Source organism: Ylistrum balloti, unplaced genomic scaffold, assembly GCF_031769215.1.
Source record: "Ylistrum balloti isolate Yb309-2 unplaced genomic scaffold, AGI_CSIRO_Ybal_v1 Utg370656, whole genome shotgun sequence".
NCBI classification, from domain to species: Eukaryota; Metazoa; Mollusca; class Bivalvia; order Pectinida; family Pectinidae; genus Ylistrum; species Ylistrum balloti.
This window is the reverse complement of record NW_026782398.1, coordinates 1-25,639: the sequence shown is the minus strand read 5'-3', so window position 1 is coordinate 25,639 and position 25,639 is coordinate 1. Positions and strand designations below refer to the sequence as shown.

Below are 25,639 nucleotides of genomic sequence, written 5' to 3'. Positions count from 1 at the left end.
TCACAGCCCTACAACCGAAACTGAAAGGTCGGTTGGACAGGAAGCCGGAGAACTTGCATTTGTGTTGCTCGAACGACTTAATCAGCCTGTTTAGTAGATAAAGCTTCTGGACAAGTTTGATCACCATATATTTAAAATGATAGTAATTATGTTTCTATAGGACAATTCAAATATTAAAGTAGACATTGAAAGTAGATATCGATATATTTAAGATAACAGAAATCGAGATGTCATTGTAGTTAACCACTTTAACATTGGCGAGCATACATTTATGAAATTAGTACGATTAAATCAATTCGTTTCAAATAGTCAAAAAAAATGTTTGTGATTTTTTTCTTATTTGATTTTCTTATTTTTTTTTGGGGGGGGGGGAAATCTTGTTTTCTTTCTTTCTTTTCTTTATTTTATTCTCACTAAAATGTTTCATTTGGGAAATTTGCTAAAAACAACCTTATAACCCCAGTTTGCAAAACCAAGTTCTGTGAATCAATAAGAGTTGACCGTCATTTGTTACGTAGATCAGTATTGTGTTTTTGATATTAACGTTGGCTTTAATATTTCCTAACCCGGCGGTTCAGGAACGTCAGGTGCTGTTGATATTAACGGTGGTTTTAACATTACCTAACCCGGCGGTTCAGGAACGTCAGGCGCTCTTGATATTAACGATGGTTTTAATATTATCTAATCCGGCGGTTCAGGAACGTCAGGTGCTGTTGATAATAACGGTGGTTTTAACATCACCTAACCCGGCGGTTCAGGAACGTCAGGTGCTCTTGATATTAACGGTGGTTTTAACATTATCTAATCCGGCGGTTCAGGAGCGTCAGGCGCTCTCTTGATATTAACGGTGGTTTTAATATTACCTGACCCGACGGTTCTGGAACATCAGGTGCTCTTTTTACGAGTTAGTCCGAATTCCAAGACGGTCGCTGTTCTCTAAAAAAACTATTTAAAATTATACGGACTAGACGTTAAAGTTCAACTTCTGTCGTTAAATTTTAATTGCTGGGATTGCCGTAGAAGTTTGTTTGTTTCTCCCCTTCCTCCTCCTCCTCTTTACATTTTTTCAATCTGTAGTTTTTGCTGCAAATTGATATTCTTTGAAACGTTGTATACGAGGAGAGTGGAGTGAAAAACTAAACTAATTTGGCTGTAATATAAATATATGTACATGTATTTTTGTTGGTCCAAAATCCAAGAGAGTCACTATAGCCTCACAAGCTTCCATCTGGGAAAAAATCTTAAAACTCTTCCCCAGGTCCACTGGTCAATGTCTTTGATCTGAAAATTCGTAGAGATGGTGTCACTTTTTGACTTTGTCAAACTGAACTCGATTTGGCGGTTATTATGGCCAGTTCGTAAAGTGATTATACCATTACGGTTTTCTGGCCATTCCACCGATGAGATTTAGTTAAAACTTACCTATAATGATATCAGCAAAATGCAAGATGGCCGCCATACATGGTCGTAATTAATAACCCATATTAAACTCCTCCATTAACACCACTGACAATGAGTTGTCAGCTGAAATGTTCAGGAAAGCAAGTCAAGAAAGTATAGATGTTTTAAATGATTTGTTACTTAGAACAGATTCCGAATACACTATCATTCTGACGTTATATCAACATTCAGTTTCCACTCCAGCCCGATATATAAAGTCGATAGAACGCCACAATGATTCGGGCCACATCTAATTATTTACTACTATGAACCACTGTTTTTACACGATATAATTATGACCATAACACCATTTCGCGACTATTCACTACTTAAATACATTTGTTATAATAAAATGTTATATTTATATGTTTAAGGTTCGACCTTTTTGTTGGTTGGTTGGTTGTTTTACAGAGTTCTTAAAACATCAAAGTAACAGTCACAATAAGATTGTTGACACTGCGAAAGTTTTCATTTGATTAAATGGCACTTTAGTTCAGGAACACAGAAGTACTATAGAGTGACTGTTGGTATTAAACGTGTATACACGCGGAGGTAAAATGTACCACAACACGTGTAACCATATATACTCAACAAAAAAAGAAAGGTTAACATGTTTCCTTGGCGAATACCTGTAAATGAGTGAAATAAAAATGACGTTTGTGCAATATTAGAAAATGGTTATGTTTTACATTACAAAATCCAAGGGGGTTACCAAAATCATTCAAGCGTGAAAGTCTGTATTAGCGAAAGAGCTGCACGAGGTTTTCTGCGACTAACTTGTATCTTCGCTTGAATTTCATAAAACTTCAAACTGACAACTGTTCCTTAGGTCCTTAGGACTTAGAAATCACCGAATCTTGCTATCTATCAACTTTATCATTATGCCCCGGCTGTCACAAGTACAGAGAGAAAGGGCTGTAGGCATGATCCAGGCTGTGGAGTCTCGCCATCGAGTTGCACGGCATTTTGGTTGCAGTGTTAAGACAATTTGCCAGTTGGTAAGTTGTTTAAACCAAACTGGGTCAACATCCCATCGTCCCCGAAGCGGCCGACCCCGTAAAACGACCGCCAGGGATGACCGTCGTATACGATTGGTACACTTGCGCAATCGATTCGTAACCGCAGTAGAGACTACAAGGACATTGTTTGGGCGTCGCGTGTCTCCCTAAACAGTCGGCAACAGGTTGAGGGCCTACCAATTGAAAGCGCGGCGTCCCTACACTGGACCCAATTTGTTGCGACGTCACCGTAATAATCGGCGTAACTGGACCTGTGTTCACCGTCGTTGGGCCTTACGGCAATGGAACAATGTTCTGTTTTCAGATGAGTCCAGGTTTTGTCTGCAACACGGTGACGGAAGGCGCAGAGTGTGGAGGCGACGCAGAACGGGACCGCTTTGGCGGCGGAAGTGTAATGGTTTGGGGTGGTATTTGTGGGGGACTCGTACCAGGCTTGTTGTGTTAAATGGCAATTTAACCGGCATTCGATATCGGGACGAAATTCTAAGACCAGTGGTTCTGCCATTCTTAAGACGCCATGGCGTGGCGCCATTTTTCAACAGGATAACGCACCAGCGCACACCAGTCGCGTCAGCAGAACTTTCTTGTAGCAGAATAACGTACAGGTGTTAGATTGGCCATCTAAATCACCTGATTTGTCACCAATTGAGCATGTCTGGGACGTTCTTGGGCGACGCGTGAGAGAACGTCAAAATCAGCCGTCAAACTTGCAGGAGCTGGCCCAAGCCCTGATCGCTGAATGGAACAACATCTCTCTTCGAATTATCCGCCGGTTTACGAGTTCCATGCGACGACGCTGCAATGCTGTTTACTTCGCAAACGGTGGCCATACCCGTTTCTAATGGTGTTACCTTTGAAATTGACCCCAACGTCCTTTACGGTCGAATAAAATCAACTGAACGCAAAGTTTTATAATGAACCATGACTGCAGTTTTATCAGAATTGATCAATTACTTTATTCGTACATGATTTGTAAAGATTTATGAAGGGGTTTATTAACTAATCACAGAATAAAGTAGTGTTACCTTTCTTTTTTTGTTTAGTATATATCAATATGCATACCCACGCGTTTTCTGTGGACATAACATAGGGGCGTTCTTTTGGAACAACACACATTTACTCATTTTATAATATTTAATATTTTCTCCTAACTGCCTAGAAGTGATGCCTAATATGTGCCATGGATTGTTTGTCCCTTTTGCAGATAATCTACCATCAGAATATCAACTCGCTCCTTCAGACTTTCATCTATTTCCGAAATTGAAAAAGGTCATTTGCGGTACCCATTTTCGGTCAGATGACGTCATACACTGTACATGCAGCGGAGGACTTTGTGAACGGTCAAGAAAAGGACTTCTTTAAAGTGGCATTGAGACCCTACAACATCAATGGTAAGAGTGTATAGATAGTGAAGGGAATTATGTTGAAAAATAATGCGTAATGCAATATGTCCCTCAGATATGAGGATCGTAACTTATCAATCAGCCCTGTATTAATGGCGGATGATAGGACAGCTGTATGATGCAGTTTCATTCCTTGTTTGGCTCAGCTGTATCTTACTCTAAATGTGTATATAAAGGTGTTATTCACTCGTGTCTTTTGTACCAGCTTTGGAGAAATATGGTATATATTTCCTGTACAGTATATGTGTCCTAGCAGGAGGTCATACGGGAAGAGACCAGGAATTCCCAAGGTCGGAGTTTATATGTAAGGTAGGCGTACCAATCAGCATCCACAGCTACTTAAGTTGCCCAATATTTATAACATGAACGATAATCTTATTCATTTGAAAATCTTTTATTCAACCATACATGTCAAGACATGTTGACAAGAACCATTATGCTGTACAAACAACAGATCGTATTTATACCTACACTAGAACAGACATACACAGTTGTTGAAACTAACAGATAATGTTCCAGCTTGTAGTAAGACAATCCTTCTAATTACACATCTATACCAGCCGGATATAACACTTAGTGTTTCTAGTTAACAATATAACACACAGAGTCACAAAGATTTAATAACAGACATTATGTGTAGTTATACCTGACAAGGTGTGTGGTTATAACTGACAAGGTGTGTGGTTATAACTGACAAGGTGTGTAGTTATCACTGACAAGGTGTGTAGTTATAACGGACAAGGTGTGCGGTTATAACTGACAAACTCTGTAGTTATAACTGACAAGGTATGCGGTTATAACTGACAAGATGTACAGTCATAGTTATAACTGACAAGGTGTGTGGTTATAACTGACAAGGTGTGCAGTTATAGTTATAACTGACAAGGTGTGTAATTATAACTGACAAGGTGTGCAGTTATTACTGGCAAGGTGTTTTGTTATAACTGAAAAACTCTGTAGTTGTAACTGACAAGGTGTGCAGTTATAACTGACAAGGTGTGTGGTTACAGCTGACAAGGTGTGTAGTGTGTTGTAAACACACCTAATACAAGCAGAAAATGTATGTATTTAAATGTTTGTGACTGGTATAACAGACAAGGATTAATTACAAAGATATGATAATAGCTGGTAATGAAGAACAACAGTTATAGGATTCTCTGTGCATAGTGTTAACAACTAGTGACACATACTAGGAGTGAACTACTTGTAAGACAGTAAACATACACACAAATTGTTATACAAGTAGACACATAAAACTTGTAATACAAGTAAACATATCATACATACAACTCCTAATTCAAGTAAGCATGGAATATATAGACCTGCTGTAACACAAGACAACAATAACTTAGTAAAAGCTTGTATCGTAAGTCATTTCATTATATACATAACTTGTATTAGAAGTAAATGTGCAGATATACAATTTGTATTACAAGTAAGCTGGTGTGTAACATACACAATAGACTGAATTGCAAATAGTCACATGGTCAATTGCATTTATAATCCAAGTTTATGATATATGATATGAAAATTTTACACAAAGTTAATTTTCAGACTGTTTTGTTTTATTGGCCTTACTTCAAAACATTATCTGTAACATTATGTTTAAGAATCAGAAAACTTTAACCTGAACGGGTGCTGATTCAGCATTACATAGACAAAGTGATGATCTTTCTTACCTACAGAACACTGAAATATGGAAGCAATGTTGTAATGAATTCAGTGGAACTTTTACATCTTAGACACAAATATCATGAAACAAGAATTACAATGATTTTACATGCATATCCCTAGTTTTGCCTTATCAAACAATTATATACCTTAATTCTTAATCTATCAAATAAGACATCTACATCAATAACCTTTTGGCATATCCATTCTTGTGATCACTACAGTATGTAGGAAAACTTTGGTAAGATTCACAACTGATAATTTCCGTAACATTTCTTCATAAAACAACAATTATATGGTTTACTAAAATCTATTTTGGTGTACATTTTAAAAATCCATACCATGCCAAAAACATGTTTCAATAGTTACATTTTCTTTCCTTTTCCAAGAAATTCTGTTGATATATTAACTGAAATGTTTTTTCCCCAATGCTTTTGATTATTGTAACTATATACTGTTTATCAATATTCCAGTCCTCATCAAAACTTCTCCTTACTCATTTGTCAAAAAAGTGGTTAATTGACTGTCTTGTGTTTTACCACAAAATCTGAGTTTCCAATTTCCAATGTAAAAATGAAATTTAGAAACCAACAAATAAGCAGTTTTTTTTAGAACAAATCTGAGAGAAAGAGATAAGCCATGAAGGGAGATAATCTGACAAGAGGAACAGAGCTTAAAGATCCACTGCTGGTTAGCCCTTTATAATTACCAATGTAATATTGCACTGCACAGCATAATAAAAACTTCTTCTTTGCTTTATCATTACAAATCTTTTTTCGGATAAAAAATACTGAAAAGATATGTTATAGATATATTGTGAAAAAGCAATAAGCAATCAAATGACAAAAGTCAACAATAATTCAACATATATTAAATACATGCTATATGTAAACAATGTATGTCACCAAATTCCCACAGGTAATTGCAAAGTTAACCTTAATGAAAATGACAGTAACTTCTAAAAAAAAGTGCTGTTAATGATTTTTCAGTAAAACTTTGTCCTCAAGATTTTCTTTTTGAAGGAACAGTTGTTTTTTTTCATATACAATGTAGTATGGATTTCAAGGTGTCAATTTCTTCCAGTATAATCATATATAACATATTCTGGATTTCATATTTAAGGACCATGTCTTATGTTCTTAACAGTCAGACCCTGAACATAGATTTTAACAGATTTTAGTGAGACAAATATCTCAGCCTTTATAATGTATGTCTGAAATTGTATTCTGCTCCAAGTATTTTTGAAGAAGTTTCATTAACAATATCATATTAAGTCCAATTTATATAATACGTCTACAAATCAATGAATAAAAGCAGCACTTCCATCAGTGATCACAAAAAAACACTTTGGCTTATGGGACAGCATAGTGGCACAAGTCTAACACACATCATCCAACACTCATACATGGTTATAAGTACACAGACAGTAACACTGATGTTACTGACTGATTATGGAATAAGCACACTAACACCAAGACCGGGCGATGCTGATCAACAGCTAAATCTGTAAGTGAACCAGACTTCAATGTCAACACAACAACCTCAAAACAAGTGACATTGGTCAAGTACAGAATGATCAGTACAGAAAGAAGGTGTAACATAAGTAAAACTGCAAAAAAGCAGAACTGGAAATTCTTACAGAATTCACAGAGTCATTAATGAAAGTATTATCTGTTCTACACACAAACTAGGATACAATAGATATGATTTCTAAATATCAAAGTCAAACAGTGAAGGTAAGACCCATACAAACCAGAATGTTAATGTCTTGTATACCAATTAGTGTGGCTATTTCAGAGTATTAAATATTATGAGCAGACAATAGACAACTCTTTGACAGAAATATGTTTTTACACAAACTTAACAAAATGAAAAATCTACTTTGAAATATGGACATAAATTATGATATAAAATGTAAATATATGTATATAACAGTTTAACATTAAAATACTATAAAAGAAATCAAACTGATAGCATTCTAATCTACAGAAGACAGCAACGCCATACCCTTACACTCACCCAATTAGGAATATCTTTATATTTACATAGCACAAATTAAATACATTGAAGAAATGGAATGATTCACTGTCAAATAAAATAAATTGCGGAAAAAAAAGGAATATCACATGAAAAACAATAAAAACTGGTACAGTCCTACCAATCAACAAGCTAGCCTCACCGTGTGTTTCTGGGAACAAGGTGGTGGTTTGAAATGCTTTACCGGTACATACACACACATTCTACAGCCCTCATTAAAATTGGAATTAAGGAGGTCATTTCCATCACTAACACTTGGAGGCAAATCACATCATTGAGAATAGCTCTTAGAGGTAAGTCACATCTCTCAGACACTGAGGCTAGATGTTTGAGGCAAGTCATATCACTAACAAAAGCTCTTTGAGGTCCGTCCCATCACTGAAGCTAGCACTAGCTACAGGTTAGTCCCATCATCGATTACTGAAGTGATGAGCATTTAGAGGTCTGTGCCATCACTGGACTTAACTCTCAGAGGTCAGTCCCATCACTGAGGCTGGTTCTCAGAGGTCAGTTCTGTCACCAAGGCTAGCTCTCAGAGACCAGTCCTGTCACCAAGGCTAGCAGCCCTCAGAGGTCAGTCCCATCACTGAGGCTGAATCTCCGAGGTCAGTTCCATCACTGAGGCTGGCTCCCCGAGGTTAGTCCTGTCACCAAGGCTAGCCCTCAGAGGTCAGTCATGTCCCTGAGGCTAGCTCCCAGAGGTCAGTCCTGTCACTGAGACTGGCTCTCAGAGACCAGTCCTGTCACCAAGGCTAGCCCTAAGAGGTCAGTCCCATCACTGAGGCTGGCTCTCAGAGGTTAGTCCTGTCATCAAGGCCAGCTCTCAGAGACCATTCCTGTCACCAAGGCTAGCACTCAAAGGCCAGTCCTGTCGCCAAGGCTAGCTCTCAGAGGTCAGTCCTATCACTAAAACTAGCCCGCAGATGTCAGTCCCATCACTGAGGCTGGCTCTCCGAGGTTAGTCCTGTCACCAAGGCTAGCCCTTAGAGGTCAGTCCTGTCACCAAGGCTAACTCTCAGAGGTCAGTCCCATCACTGAGGCTGGCTCTCAGAGGTTAGTCCTGTCATCAAGGCCAGCTCTCAGAGACCATTCCTGTCACCAAGGCTAGCTCTCAAAGGCCAATACTGTCACCAAGGCTAGCACTCAAAGGCCAGTCCTGTCGCCAAGGCTAGCTCTCAGAGGTCAGTCCTATCACTAAAACTAGCCCGCAGATGTCAGTCCCATCACTGAGGCTGGCTCTCCAAGGTTAGTCCTGTCACCAAGGCTAGCCCTTAGAGGTCAGTCCTGTCACCAAGGCTAGCTCTCAGAGGTCAGTCCCATCACTGAGACTGGCTCTCAGAGGTCAGTCCTGTCACTAAGGCTAGCCCTCAGAGGTCAGTCTTGTCACCAAGGCTAGCTCTCCGAGGTTAGTCCTGTCACCAAGACTAGCTCTCAGAGGTTAGTCCTGTCACCAGGCTAGCTCTCAGAGACCAGTCCTTTCACCAAGGCTAGCTCTCAAAGGCCAGTCCTGTCACTGAAGCTAGCTCAATACTTGACTTACAATATAACCAACATATCTTTTAAGCATGGTGAATATGCCTATATCTACAGGTGGGTATAACATTTGCTCTAGTAATAATCTGACTATATAACAGTAATCAGACCAATGTCTTCTCAGCTTAAACAACAATTTATAAGGTTAAATACTTCCACTGGATAAATCCTCTCTGATTTTAAGGAATATTAAACATGTGACATGTTTCACCTGATACAATAGCATAGAAACTTCATTTTAAGTAAAGCTACAAACTCCAGAGATCTATCAAATTGATGAATATATAGTATTGACAAGTCTTAGCTAATCACAACACAGAAGAGAATCAAAGATGATACTAGTACAATATATGGATTTCCTACATATCTTTGTGCCTTTTTCCCATCAAGGAAAATCTATCATCAGTGAGATCGGTTATTCCTGGTGCTGAACACACTGAGGCCAACTCAAACAGCTGTCAAACCATGTCAATCCTTTTTAAAGAATTTTACATACCAATTCCTTCAATAATCACACACCTCACCTCCTTCAGTTACTTGCTAGCCAAAATATATTTAGTAATCTTCCTTTAATCAGACCCCATCAGCATCTGAAAGACTGCTAAAAAAGAACATTAACAGGCTTCCAACAGTCTAGTTCCTTAGTTCCATTAAGTACCTAGACTTACTAAAATTCAGCCATCTATCAGGACTCCAGAAAGCATTGTTTCCTTAATTTTTCTTCAACGCCCTTAACAGTCAGTAGCAGTGACATATCACACCAGCTTCATATTTCAAATTTTAACCACCCAAAACTGAATCTAATTCTTTAATACTTATTCAACAGTAAATATATAGGCATTGAATATTTATAAATGAGTTTGTAGTTGATAAAGCCAAAATGACCTTCAAGTGACCCAGACATACCATGATCTGATATCTCAGCTACATATACATATCCAAACCTCATCCTACACTTGACAACAGCCTAATACAACTCTCTAACAGTGACCATGGTAACACTGGTGGATCCTCCTTTTGATTCTTGTTCCCCCACAACTGAAAAGGGGCAATTCATATGCTCTTCCCTAGTAGGTTGGTGGCTGGAAGTCGGGAGCCTCCTTCTGACCACTGAATGGGGGCTGCTGATATGGGTCTCCAGTATCACTGCCAGGGAATGAAGAATACGGAGAAGATGCATTTTGTTCCGTTTCATATCCTTGAGTGAACGTTTCCTGCGAGCCTTCCCGATAGCGCCTCACAGCAAAGAAGGTGAGGCCTCCCTGAAAACACACACAGAGGTCACTTTGATTAACTCCAGTCAAACTCCATATCAAAGATTAACAAAGAGACAGCCATAACCTTACCCCTACAATCACAACGTAACTCACACAATACTTACCCAGGATATAATGGAGAAGAAGGAAAAAGCTATGGCTGCTTGTACATGATCGCGGCCATGACCGTGAGGGGCACGATAGACGCTGTTGTCAGGAGAATGATTCCATGCATCCGTCAAGTAGCAGAAGCCAACAAACCACAGGAATGTCCACAATGCTATAATGTATCAGGAAATGATGAGAGTAAACTGGGGTAAAGATGATGGTCTATAACACATATGTGTATATGTAATAGAATGAGAAAATATCACCGAATCAGGAGAATTATAATGTTACATTATTGAGGACAAACCCAGTAATGATATAGATCATGGTCTACCATGCTGGGGTAGATATACACATAATAATTATAATGTTACACTATTGAGAACTGGCCCAGTAATGATATAGATCATGGTCTACCATGCTGGGGTAGATATACACATAATAATTATGTTACACTATTGAGAGCAGTAATGATATAGATCATGGTCTACCATGCTGGGGTAGATATACACATAATAATTATAATGTTACACTATTGAGAACTGGCCCAGTAATGATATAGATCATGGTCTACCATGCTGGGGTAGATATACACATAATAATTATAATGTTACACTATTGAGAGCAGTAATGATATAGATCATGGTCTACCATGCTGGGGTAGATATACACATAAATAATTATAATGTTACACTATTGAGAACTGGCCCAGTAATGATATAGATCATGGTCTACCATGCTGGGGTAGATATACACATAATAATTATAATGTTACACTATTGAGAGCAGTAATGATATAGATCATGGTCTACCATACTGGGGTAGATATACACATAAATAATACAGTACTATGATCATACAATGTTATTCATGGCCTACATGTACAAAACCACATATATTAAAGTAACAAGCCATGATGGCCAACACATTACAACAGACACAAGGTCAAGGGGTTGGCTTTTTAACCTAGCATGAAACTTTCCTGTTATTGAACATCACTATATGTGTAGATGTTGGCAAGTAAACTACCAGACATGGGTGATTGCTAGATCTAGAAAGTTACAATTTCCAGTTATAGTTGTACAAAATTTCTGATTCCAAAACAAATTACAACAATAACTTAATGTTCAGGTCAAGATTTTATCAACTTTGAACTACAATATATGTAAGTCACTTGTGTAAATTGATTCAGGTGATTTGCATATGACATTTTTTGAGGTTTGGTTCCATGGTAAAGTCATGGTGTAGTGTTTACAGAAGGAAGGTAGGATGTACTGATTAATTATCTACTCCAAGGAATAATTGGGTTTCAGAGAAAAGGTTGGTTTTGAAGAATTAATTGCTAGGTTTGGTGAAGAGATGATAATTATAGGTTTAACAGGAACACACACACACAGATACAAAAAGTCAGTTCACAACAGTACTTTACTATAATATATGAATTGTGTGAGACAACCTAACAGTGTACTGATGAGGTTGCTAGCTCTCACAAGACACACTGATAACATAAGCTTTTATAAGCTGCAAGATGGCAATCAATACTAGGCCTGTAGCTAAAAAAATCACACACACACACACACACATTATGCAGTATCAAAGCATCACCTGACTTGTGCTGTACACACGTTTTTCCTACTGTAATTACTGGTATCTTATCAGCATCATTTATATCATGATAACTTTGATATAACAGGTCAGAGTTATAGTGACAGGCAACATTTTTTACACAATTAAAACAAATCAGTGTCCCAGATACAGGGAGTTAACAGATGCGTTATCTTTTAAATAATGGACAAAACTAGCTTGAATTCTAACTTCTCATATCATTTTACTTTACATACTCCTGACGATTCCTGTTTAAAAGAATAGCATTATACAGATATTCAAATGTTTGCTGTAAATTAATATAGAAAGAACCTGTACAAGTAAAATAAACCATCTTGGTATTCTTTTAAGAGATTTTGGAAGATATTCAGGATTTTGCCATATCAGTATGGTGTATTTTGAAAACACATCATGTGTTGTTAGTTAATACTATTAAATGTTTTTATCATTCACGCTGTTTCTTCATTTGGATGCATTATCAAACAAAATGAAAGAAGAATACACCGCATGTAGAAAGCAATACCACTGTAACATGAAGAAAGATGATGCATACATACACAAAATGTATCAATTTTAAATTCATATCCTTTTATATATACCCCTCAATATCTCCATACGTTTTTTTTCATTTTGACTCTACCCTTAAAAAGTATCAGTATTTGATGAAGTTGCAGAAGCTTAATTATAAAAAAGTTGTCATGTGTAACCTTTGACCTTAAAAGAGGGTCTGGATATTTACATTTACTAGAAGATCATTCTGTGAGTTACAGTCCCTCACCGAATGTAAGATTATACACCAAGCATACTTTTTCTTAGATGTAGGTCAAACGTTAAAATGAAGGTCAGGGTGACCCTGGGTACTTACTTTTGAAACATCACATTGTCTCATCAATTATTATTATCATTATTACATTCTTAACGGCCTGTCAACACATAAAAGGTCATTAAGGCCATCAAACGGTAAATGTCTCATCAAGGTTAACTCATACCCTAAGTATTATGTTCCTATGACTCATAGTGTAAGAGATCAAGTCTGGACAAAATTTTTCTTCAATGTAGGTCAAAGGTCACAATCCAGGTCTGAGTAACCAACTTTTGATATACACAACTCTCTGTCTCACCAAGGTGAACAATCCATACCCTAAGTTTGAAGTTTTATCTGACAAGTATGTTAGTAGTGTAAAACTGGATGTTATGTTACAATAGAGTAAATATGGATTACTACCCACCAAACATAATGGCATGGGAATAAAAATCAGCAGTTATTATATAATGAGACGATTAAAATAAAATAACCATGCACCATATAAATTTTCAATATGAATTAAAACTACAGCTGTACATACCTGATACACACATATCAGCTATAACCACATATTTTCTGTATTGCACACTGCTGATGTTTTCAAACAGGGCATCCACCACAAGAAATCCAATACAAATTAGGAATGCTAAAACTCCAATTCCTACACCATAGTTACAGGCATTGGCGTCATCTCGCATCTGACAATGACCGTCATACCAGCCTTCTGCCGAGATACACCCAAACACAACCATAGCCCATACCTGTAACATAACGCAATACGTAAGTGTGTGAAATTTCAAGTGTACATTCATTTAACTTCTACAGTTCAAACATAAAGCATGACATTAACATATACTGTTAGCCATGGTTAAGTTCCATGATATAAAATATAAAAGCATATCTCTTTAGACTTGGATTTTGGCATTAGCCATCTATAAATATACCAGACTTTCCTGGATCTAGCTAGGGCCATCTATTGTTCAGAGTTGGTGATATGAGAATAATGTTGTTTACGTAATGCATCCTCGTGTTTCACTAACCAACTAAACTTTTACTGTTGATGATTATTCCCAAGATATATACAAAGTAATAATAATCCAAAACTGATTAGATTAGTATAAATTACATAATTATGACTAGAGTACATGGACCTCATACTTGCAGAAACTTAAGTGTAAATTTGCCATAACTTGGTTTCGGATTTTTATTAAGATGAATTCACAAATTAACAAAATGACTGAATGGTCTAGCTTTCTTATCATGATCTTAGAGTATACTGATATATACTCTACAAACCCTCCTTATCTACATAAAAACTTGAATTTTACTATAGAAATTTGAAGAAAAGAATCTGTTAAACATACTTTCCTTTGTACTATTGCAATTTTTAAATCAAATTTTACATAAACCAAAAAAACGAGTGTTGGGGAAGTAAGGAATTAAACTAATTGTAGTGGGATGGGGGTTGGAGGAATGAAACTGATTGGAGTCGGGTGGGGGCTGTAGGACTGAAACTGATTGGAGTGGGTGGGGCTGGAGGAATGAAACTGATTGGAGTGGGATGGGGGCTGGAGGAATGAAACTGATTGGAGTGGGGTTGGACTGGAGGAATGAAACTGATTGGAGTGGGGTGGGGCTGGAGGAATGAAACTGATTGGAGTGGGATGGGGGCTGGAGGACTGAAACTGATTGGAGTGGGTGGGGCTGGAGGTATGAAACTGATTGGAGTGGGATGGGGACTGGAGGAATGAAACTGATTAGAGTGGGGTGGGGGCTGGAGGACTGAAACTGATTGGAGTCGGGTGGGGCTGGAGGTATGAAACTGATTGGAGTGGGATGGGAGCTGGAGGACTGAAACTGATTGGAGTAGGGTTGGACTGGAGGTATGAAACTGATTGGAGTGGGGTGGGGCTGGAGGAATGAAACTGATTGGAGTCGGGTGGGGCTGGAGGTATGAAACTGATTGGAGTGGGATGGGGGCTGGAGGTATGAAACTGATTGGAGTGGGGTGGGGGCTGGAGGTATGAAACTGATTGGAGTGGGGTGGGGGCTGGAGGACTGAAACTGATTGGAGTGGGATGGGGCTGGAGGTATGAAACTGATTGGAGTGGGATGGGGGCTGGAGGAATGAAACTGATTGGAGTGGGGTGGGGCTGGAGGAATGAAACTGATTGGAGTGGGATGGGGGCTGGAAGAATGAAACTGATTGGAGTGGGTGGGGCTGGAGGTATGAAACTGATTGGAGTGGGTGGGGCTGGAGGTATGAAACTGATTGGAGTGGGGTGGGGCTGGAGGAATGAAACTGATTGGAGTGGGTGGGACTGGAGGTATGAAACTATTTGGAGTGGGGGTGGGGGCTAGAGGCTGGAGGAATGAAACTGATTGGAGTGGGGTGGGGGGGCTGGAGGAATGAAACCGATTGGAGTGGGGTGGGGGCTGGAGGAATGAAACTGATTGGAGTGGGATGGGGGCTGGAGGAATGACACTGATTGGAGTGGGATGGGGGCTGGAGGAATGAAACTGATTGGAGTGGGATGGGGACTTGAGGTATGAAACTGATTGGAGTGGGGTGGGGCTTGAGGTATGAAACTGATTGGAGTGGGGTGGGGCTGGAGGAATGAAACTGATTGGAGTGGGGTGGGGCTGGAGGAATGAAACTGACTGGAGTGGGGTGGGGCTGGAGGAATGAAACTGATTGGAGTGGGGTGGGGCTGGAGGTATGAAACTGATTGGAGTGGGGTGGGGCTGGAGGAATGAAACTGATTGGAGTGGGTGGGACTGGAGGTATGAAACTATTTGGAGTGGGGGTGGGGGCTAGAGGCTGGAGGAATGAAACTGATTGGAGTGGGGTGGGGGGGCTGGAGGAATGAAACCGATTGGAGTGGGGTGGGGGCTGGAGGAATGAAACTGATTGGAGTGGGATGGGGGCTGGAGGAATGACACTGATTGGAGTGGGATGGGGGCTGGAGGAATGAAACTGATTGGAGTGGGATGGGGACTTGAGGTATGAAACTGATTGGAGTGGGGTGGGGCTGGAGGTATGAAACTGATTGGAGTGGGGTGGGGCTGGAGGAATGAAACTGATTGGAGTGGGGTGGGGCTGGAGGAATGAAACTGACTGGAGTGGGGTGGGGCTGGAGGAATGACACTGATTGGAGTGGGATGGGGGCTGGAGGAATGAAACTGATTGGAGTGGGATGGGGACTTGAGGTATGAAACTGATTGGAGTGGGATGGGGACTTGAGGTATGAAACTGATTGGAGTGGGGTGGGGCTGGAGGTATGAAACTGATTGGAGTGGGGTGGGGCTGGAGGAATGAAACTGATTGGAGTGGGGTGGGGCTGGAGGAATGAAACTGACTGGAGTGGGGTGGGGCTGGAGGAATGAAACTGACTGGAGTGGGGTAGGAGCTGGAGGAATGAAACTTTTTAATAAATTCTAAAATATAACATATGATTATATGATGACGGTATCGACACTGAAATATGACTGGATGGAAACTTGAATTTTCAAGAAAGGAATACGTATGGCAAATAGTGGTCAATATAATCCATGGTGAAAGAATGTGTATTGATACTACCTGGACCAAATGACCAGTTCAACTAATCAATAGTTAGCTATAGTTTGAAACTATGATCTAGCTTTTAATGTTATCATATGGCTTATTAATTGAAAATGCTGGCACATGAGTTGAAGTTAATATTTATCTGATGACCCTAAAAGCTACATGAGGGACATTATAAACGACCATGTCACAGCTTATGATATAGTGTGTGGTCGGAGTCGCGAATGAAGGACTTTAAATAATCCTGCACCAGAAATAAACAACTGATTGTATCCTAAGTTATACAGAATTTTCTTGCGTAGAATAATTATTTTCCTTAGGAAAATCGGGTTTGTAACCTTGATTATGCACGATATTGACATCTGTGAATGAGTGAGGGATTTGTACATAAATATACCGCGACTTAATATATGTATTAAAAATTTTTATTCGTCCGCTTAGAGTAAATATGTGCGTTGATCTGTATTATTCCTGGGAATAGTACCAGTAAGTAACTAAGCGTAACCTACTGCACATGAACATTGTAAAACAAATTCTTGCTGTTACATGTTACTTTCAAATCGGTATATTTTTATTGTAAACAAATCAGAACTTTGTATATCTTTCACCATGATAACGAAGGAAAAATATCAACATACCGTGCTTGCTATTCGCAATATCACTTGTGGTTTTTTAATGAACGTTAAAAGGTCAAATGGGGTTCCTGCTTTCCCAGCACCGAAAGCACCACCTTCCGTCCCGGACATCTTGGAAAAATTATCATGATCACGAGGAAATGACGTCACGAGTTTATAATTATTATTTTTTACTAAGATATAATCAAATATGTCATTTCCATTATTTACATCTAACAACAATTCATAAACAAAAATAAATACATGTTTTGATCTCTTTTTTTGATTGCCTGCAATTTTTATTTTCGCCACACAATCATCCCATATTTTGATGACGTTTATCACAAACATTGCACAACCCGGCGGAAAGAGTAGCCATGAGAATCTATATTAAGATTACAAAACGGTTATATATACCGCATTCGGCCTTCCCTTACTAAGATCATTGCGTCAGTACACAACTTTCGTTTTGTTGGTTAGTCAAAGAAGAAGCAATATGGAGAAACGTCAGAGGAGGGAGAGTGCCACTGAATCCTGCCCAGTCTGCCACGAGGCAGTAGAAATATACGCGATCGGAAGTTGTGATCACCCAGTTTGTTACCGATGTGCCCTGAGGATGAGGGCGTTATGTGAACAGTTATACTGTCCTATATGTAGAACCGATCTTAATCAGGTATGCTGACTTGAAGTTGTGTTCATTTGCCTCTTCCTGGTATCTTAGCTAATAAAGCAAAACTATTCCTAGCTAGGTAATTTTGTACACGATGTTTGAAAGTTAGTAACAATGTAGTAACATTTGAGGGCAAATGATAACTTACATGTCAGTGCTTCCAACCTTTTGTCAAATACTATCTGGTTATGGCCTTCATAATCAAGATGAACTTGGTAAAAAGGCGTTGTAATAATTTCTACTTAGTAGTTGTTTATCTGAATTTAAAAGATGTTATGTTTAATTTTGAACATTAGTTGAATATGTTAGATCCTGAACTGGAATGGAAAGTTTTGAATTAATAAGTGAAGGTAAAGAAATATTAGGTGATTGTAGCATTTTCCCACAATTTGATCAATGCCCGGTTTACATGATCATGGTGAAATATGGTGAATTGGTGACTCTACATGTACTTTCACTTTCATTTATAGAAGGTGTATAGAACAGTTAGAGATTCTGAGAAATTTCAGTAGCATGAACTTTGTATGCAGCAATGGTTGAATGGTCTTTCTGAAAACATAATTTGTACATTCCATATTTATATTTAACTCATTGCTTTTGTTTGCTCAAGCAGGGTGCCCATTTTCTAACAATCAAATGAAAAATATGGAAGTAAATATATAAGAGGACTTTGATATTGATTTATCATCTGAAATGGGTATTACCTTATAATCCGAGTGCTGTATCAAGGCTGATACTATCACACTAACCCTATTTATGTACCTCAGATTGTCCACCTTTTGCACAAAACACAAGTGCATGTTGCAACATGCAACAATATCTGATCATTTCGTGGAAATGTTAAAAAAGATTATTTTCGACATTTTTTGAGTTGATTATTTGTTACACTATATATGTTGCTCGCTGAAAGTGCAAGTACAAAACTAGATGAAGGTAATCTTACCAAAATTGGTTTTCCATTAATGCATTTGAATTTGATGTACAAGAGGTTCAGTAAATCAATATATAAGAATGTGAGCCCTTTGTCGCAAATAAGTTTTGAAAAAATAGGTATGAACCTAATACAGTGAATGTCAACTCTTGTAAGAGACTGACAGTCAACCAGATTTATCAATAGACATTGTTTTACCAATTGAAAGTATTTATAATATAAATGTAGAACCTTTGATACAGTGAACTTTTAAAAAAAAAATCATAACATTAACTGGTAATATTCAGTTCTTAGATTTGTCAAAATTTCTTCAATTCTTTTTCATTATAAATCAAATTGTGTACTTGTTAAAATTGTTCAATCATGCTAGAATGTTCAAGTGGATTGGTTTGGTCGCAAGATGTATTAACTTACAAAATTTGTTATGTACTTAAATAAGTTGATATATTCTGTTTTACTTGTACTACTAACATCTTTAGAATAACTTGACATTGCTGCTGAACAGGTGATCGTGAATTGATAGGCCTGTCAATGTCTGTTACAAGTGGAGTAATGTCAGAAGCACATTACAAATTGATGTCTATTTGATAATTGATGTGTCTAATTAATTTTAGTTGATAATTATTTTGTAGAAATATGTTTTCTTTATGTTTCAGGTTTATATGGTTCATAAATTGGTAAAGGAGTCGGATATACCTCGCCGTGGTTACATTCCAAACAGGAAGCTGAAAATTTTCTTTGAAGATGATTCCATTAAGAAAAAAGTGGATAAATTGTTAGAACATAGTTGCCCAAAATGTAAACAAACCTTCAGATTATTTAGGGAACTTCAGACCCACATGAGGAAAGAGCACACACTCTTCTACTGTGATCTCTGCATTGATCATTTAAAGGTACACTCCTCTTATAATTCATTTAGTTAATACTAGATCTGTTAATTAAAGACGCCCTCAGTGATTTAGTCTAGCCTGTATATAGTGTTTTTCTACGAACTCTTGGTGATGTTTTAGCCAGTATGTACAGGTTGTGTTGATTAAAAGTTATTTCTGATTTATCATCCATGGTGTATTAGGTATCCTGACAACTACATTGATGGTATTCTCTGGGTTTAAACATATAATTTTGATTGCGACTGTATAAAGTCAGTGCTTGATCCATCCATTTTAAGTTATTTATATCAATATTGGAAGGTAATTTCTTTATTTTCTGTCTTTTGCTGATTTGTTATTGGATCAGTTTCTAATTTTAAAACATCACAACCTCTTTAAATTTTTAGATTTTCACATTTGAGAGAAAGTTCTATAGCCGTCAGAACCTTGCTACCCATCGTCGTGTTGGAGACAAGGATGATACATCCTACAAGGGTCACCCATTGTGTCACTTCTGTGATGAACGCTATATGGATAATGATGAGCTGTATCGCCACTTAAGGAAGGATCACTACTACTGCCATTTTTGTGAAAAAGATGGTTGTAATGATTATTACAGGTACGATTTACTGGGAGTTACAATTACGATGTCAGTCATATTTTATAAGCAGTTGCTATGTTTCAGAAACCTTCTGGTTATATATAATTTACTATTCACGACTCATTCTCAACAAAACAAAGGGCTAAATGTTGACACATGTGACATATGTCTTCCAATGCTTACAACTGAAATTTTTACACATGGACCAACTGACATGTTCTTATCATTAGTATTTCACCCTTCATTGCAGGAGTTGATCAATCTTCACTCCTTGGGCAGCTTTTTACAATAAGTGTAGATTTTAACTATTTTGATGTAAGAAATACCATAAATATGCGAGAGAAAAAGGCTCTGCTGACCAAAGCTTGCTGACAGGATATGCATGGTATTATGCATGTACATTGCTAGTGCCACTTGTGATTATCTTAAAAACTGGTTTATGGGAAAGCTTTTGATACATGGGTAAATTGTTGATGAAAAAAGGAAACTGCCAACAAGCTTGGAACTTAGAGGCAGAATAAAAAAAGCTGCTTCATACACTTGTGGAGAAGATTGAAAACCAGTTCTGAATTGACATTTGTTTTTTTCTTACAGTGACTATGATGACCTGAAACGACACTTCAGGGATCAACATTATTTGTGTCAAGAAGAAGAATGTGTGAATGCTCAATTTACACACGCTTTTCGTTCTGAAATAGACCTTAAGGCACACAAAGCAAGTGAACACTATCGTGGGCTTACCAAGGCTCAAGTCAAACAGTCACGTGTTGTGGATGTGAACATACAGCTTGCTCCTCGAAAAAAACCCCAGAGAGGTAAATTGTCCTCAAAGTATGTTCTGTAGGACTGGTATACATTTCAGGACTGACCAGTAGTAGAAGATCTATGTGTCAGATTTACATGTATACTCTAAGCAAGCCTGATGCATCTTACTACTATACTAACAGTAAAACTGAACAAAAGTGAATTGTCATTTTACCCACATTTTTAAGTTAGGACACAAATAGATTTACCTTAAAATTCATTAATCAAAGAAAATACTATAGTGAATATGTATTTGGATGAAGTAGGCAGTTACCTATCGATGTTGGAGTAAGTCATTATGTTAACAAGTTTAATTAGATTGATTTCTGATGTAGGAAAAACTGCCTGTAAACAGTCAGCAGGTTCTGATATAACATATACTATAGAATAATTTCTGATTCTGATGTAGCAATTATTTCTTCATACAAACTTTTTTTTTTTATTTATAGATTGTGTATTTTCTACACTAAATTTTTAGCCAGATGTAGGAATTTCTTCATTTCTACTAAGAATCAAAGTAGGTTAAGTAACGCTATCGTGAATTCCTTAAAATGTGGAATCAACTTTTCTTTCAATTATGATATATGTTGAATTCATCAGGTTGCATAATTTTGTTTTCTTAATTAGGTGTAATATCTGGGGATGACTATGAAGAGAAAGTACCAAGGAACAGAGGGCGAGGTGGTGCATCTGGTCGTCAAGCATCTTACAGGGACCGCTTCAGGTTGGTATTTAACACATAGAGAACAGCATGGGGAGGGATATCAAACATCTTACAGGGACTGCTTCAGGTTAGTATTTAACACATAGAGAACAGCATGGGGAGGGATATCAAACATCTTACAGGGACTGCTTCAGGTTAGTATTTAACACATAGAGAACAGCATGGGGAGGGATATCAAACATCTTACAGGGACTGCTTCAGGTTAGTATTTAACACATAGAGAACAGCATGGGGAGGGATATCAAACATCTTACAGGGACTGCTTCAGGTTAGTATTTAACACATAGAGAACAGCATGGGGAGGGATATCAAACATCTTACAGGGACTGCTTCAGGTTAGTATTTAACACATAGAGAACAGCATGGGGAGGGATAACAAACATCTTACAGGGACTGCTTCAGGTTAGTATTTAACACATAGAGAACAGCATGGGGAGGGATATCAAACATCTTACAGGGACTGCTTCAGGTTAGTATTTAACACATAGAGAACAGCATGGGGAGGGATATCAAACATCTTACAGGGACTGCTTCAGGTTAGTATTTAACACAGAGAACAGCATGGGGAGGGATATCAAACATCTTACAGGGACTGCTTCAGGTTAGTATTTAACACAGAGAACAGCATGGGGAGGGATATCAAACATCTTACAGGGACTGCTTCAGGTTAGTATTTAACACAGAGAACAGCAGGGGGAGGGATATCAAACATCTTACAGGGACTGCTTCAGGTTAGTATTTAACACATAGAGAACAGCATGGGGAGGGATATCAAACATCTTACAGGGACTGCTTCAGGTTAGTATTTAACACATAGAGAACAGCATGGGGAGGGATATCAAACATCTTACAGGGACTGCTTCAGGTTAGTATTTAACACATAGAGAACAGCATGGGGAGGGATATCAAACATCTTACAGGGACTGCTTCAGGTTAGTATTTAACACAGCATGGGGAGGGATATCAAACATCTTACAGGGACTGCTTCAGGTTAGTATTTAACACAGAGAACAGCATGGGGAGGGATATCAAACATCTTACAGGGACTGCTTCAGGTTAGTATTTAACACAGAGAACAGCATGGGGAGGGATATCAAACATCTTACAGGGACTGCTTCAGGTTAGTATTTAACACATAGAGAACAGCATGGGGAGGGATATCAAACATCTTAACTGCTTCACACATAGAGAACAGCATGGGGAGGGATATCAAACATCTTACAGGGACTGCTTCAGGTTAGTATTTAACACAGAGAACAGCATGGGGAGGGATATCAAACATCTTACAGGGACTGCTTCAGGTTAGTATTTAACACATAGAGAACAGCATGGGGAGGGATATCAAACATCTTACAGGGACTGCTTCAGGTTAGTATTTAACACAGACATGCTTCAGGTTAGTATTTAACACATAGAGAACAGCATGGGGAGGGATATCAAACATCTTACAGGGACTGCTTCAGGTTAGTATTTAACACATAGAGAACAGCATGGGGAGGGATATCAAACATCTTACAGGGACTGCTTCAGGTTAGTATTTAACACAGAGAACAGCATGGGGAGGGATATCAAACATCTTACAGGGACTGCTTCAGGTTAGTATTTAACACATAGAGAACAGCATGGGGAGGGATATCAAACATCTTACAGGGACTGCTTCAGGTTAGTATTTAACACATAGATAACAGCATGGGGAGGGATATCAAACATCTTACAGGGACTGCTTCAGGTTAGTATTTAACACAGAGAACAGCATGGGGAGGGATATCAAACATCTTACAGGGACTGCTTCAGGTTAGTATTTAACACATAGAGAACAGCATGGGGAGGGATATCAAACATCTTACAGGGACTGCTTCAGGTTAGTATTTAACACATAGAGAACAGCATGGGGAGGGATATCAAACATCTTACAGGGACTGCTTCAGGTTAGTATTTAACACATAGAGAACAGCATGGGGAGGGATATCAAACATCTTACAGGGACTGCTTCAGGTTAGTATTTAACACATAGAGAACAGCATGGGGAGGGATATCAAACATCTTACAGGGACTGCTTCAGGTTAGTATTTAACACAGAGAACAGCATGGGGAGGGATATCAAACATCTTACAGGGACTGCTTCAGGTTAGTATTTAACACAGAGAACAGCATGGGGAGGGATATCAAACATCTTACAGGGACTGCTTCAGGTTAGTATTTAACACAGAGAACAGCATGGGGAGGGATATCAAACATCTTACAGGGACTGCTTCAGGTTAGTATTTAACACATAGAGAACAGCATGGGGAGGGATATCAAACATCTTACAGGGACTGCTTCAGGTTAGTATTTAACACAGAGAACAGCATGGGGAGGGATATCAAACATCTTACAGGGACTGCTTCAGGTTAGTATTTAACACATAGAGAACAGCATGGGGAGGGATATCAAACATCTTACAGGGACTGCTTCAGGTTAGTATTTAACACAGAGAACAGCATGGGGAGGGATATCAAACATCTTACAGGGACTGCTTCAGGTTAGTATTTAACAACTAGAGAACAGCATGGGGAGGGATATCAAACATCTTACAGGGACTGCTTCAGGTTAGTATTTAACACAGAGAACAGCATGGGGAGGGATATCAAACATCTTACTGCTTCAGGGACTGCTTCAGGTTAGTATTTAACACAGAAAACAGCATGGGGAGGGATATCAAACATCTTACAGGGACTGCTTCAGGTTAGTATTTAACACAGAGAACAGCATGGGGAGGGATATCAAACATCTTACAGGGACTGCTTCAGGTATTTAACACATATTTAACACATAGAGAACAGCATGGGGAGGGATATCAAACATCTTACAGGGACTGCTTCAGGTTAGTATTTAACACATAGAGAACAGCATGGGGAGGGATATCAAACATCTTACAGGGACTGCTTCAGGTTAGTATTTAACACATAGAGAACAGCATGGGGAGGGATATCAAACATCTTACAGGGACTGCTTCAGGTTAGTATTTAACACATAGAGAACAGCATGGGGAGGGATATCAAACATCTTACAGGGACTGCTTCAGGTTAGTATTTAACACAGAGAACAGCATGGGGAGGGATATCAAACATCTTACAGGGACTGCTTCAGGTTAGTATTTAACACATAGAGAACAGCATGGGGAGGGATATCAAACATCTTACAGGGACTGCTTCAGGTTAGTATTTAACAACTAGAGAACAGCATGGGGAGGGATATCAAACATCTTACAGGGACTGCTTCAGGTTAGTATTTAACACAGAGAACAGCATGGGGAGGGATATCAAACATCTTACAGGGACTGCTTCAGGTTAGTATTTAACACAGAGAACAGCATGGGGAGGGATATCAAACATCTTACAGGGACTGCTTCAGGTTAGTATTTAACACAGAGAACAGCATGGGGAGGGATATCAAACATCTTACAGGGACTGCTTCAGGTTAGTATTTAACACATAGAGAACAGCATGGGGAGGGATATCAAACATCTTACAGGGACTGCTTCAGGTTAGTATTTAACACAGAGAACAGCATGGGGAGGGATATCAAACATCTTACAGGGACTGCTTCAGGTTAGTATTTAACACAGAGAACAGCATGGGGAGGGATATCAAACATCTTACAGGGACTGCTTCAGGTTAGTATTTAACACAGAGAACAGCATGGGGAGGGATATCAAACATCTTACAGGGACTGCTTCAGGTTAGTATTTAACACAGAGAACAGCATGGGGAGGGATATCAAACATCTTACAGGGACCGCTTCAGGTTAGTATTTAACACAGAGAACAGCATGGGGAGGGATATCAAACATCTTACAGGGACTGCTTCAGGTTAGTATTTAACACAGAGAACAGCATGGGGAGGGATATCAAACATCTTACAGGGACCGCTTCAGGTTAGTATTTAACAACTAGAGAACAGCATGGGGAGGGATATCAAACATCTTACAGGGACTGCTTCAGGT

General features: G+C 38.6%; 2 protein-coding genes across 2 annotated transcripts; one reads left to right on the top strand and one right to left on the bottom strand.

Annotated features, from left to right (window-relative positions):
- Positions 1–4,237: 4,237 nt before the first annotated feature.
- Positions 4,238–17,188, bottom strand: LOC132557290 (synaptogyrin-2-like). Its single transcript, XM_060221777.1, has 4 exons — positions 17,081–17,188; positions 13,419–13,638; positions 10,485–10,639; positions 4,238–10,365 (listed from the first exon to the last, which is right to left on the bottom strand). Exons 1-4 carry the CDS (start codon positions 17,186–17,188, stop codon positions 10,171–10,173), a joined length of 678 nt encoding a protein of 225 aa, XP_060077760.1. The 3' UTR covers positions 4,238–10,170.
- A 238-nt stretch (positions 17,189–17,426) lies between these two features.
- LOC132557291 (E3 ubiquitin-protein ligase ZNF598-like) lies at positions 17,427–21,655 on the top strand (the record flags this gene model as incomplete). Its single annotated transcript, XM_060221778.1, has 5 exons — positions 17,427–17,729; positions 19,314–19,550; positions 19,934–20,145; positions 20,722–20,942; positions 21,559–21,655. Coding segments are annotated over exons 1-5 (944 nt in total), but the record flags the coding sequence as incomplete, so codon positions are not given.
- Between the last annotated feature and the right edge of the window lie 3,984 nt (positions 21,656–25,639).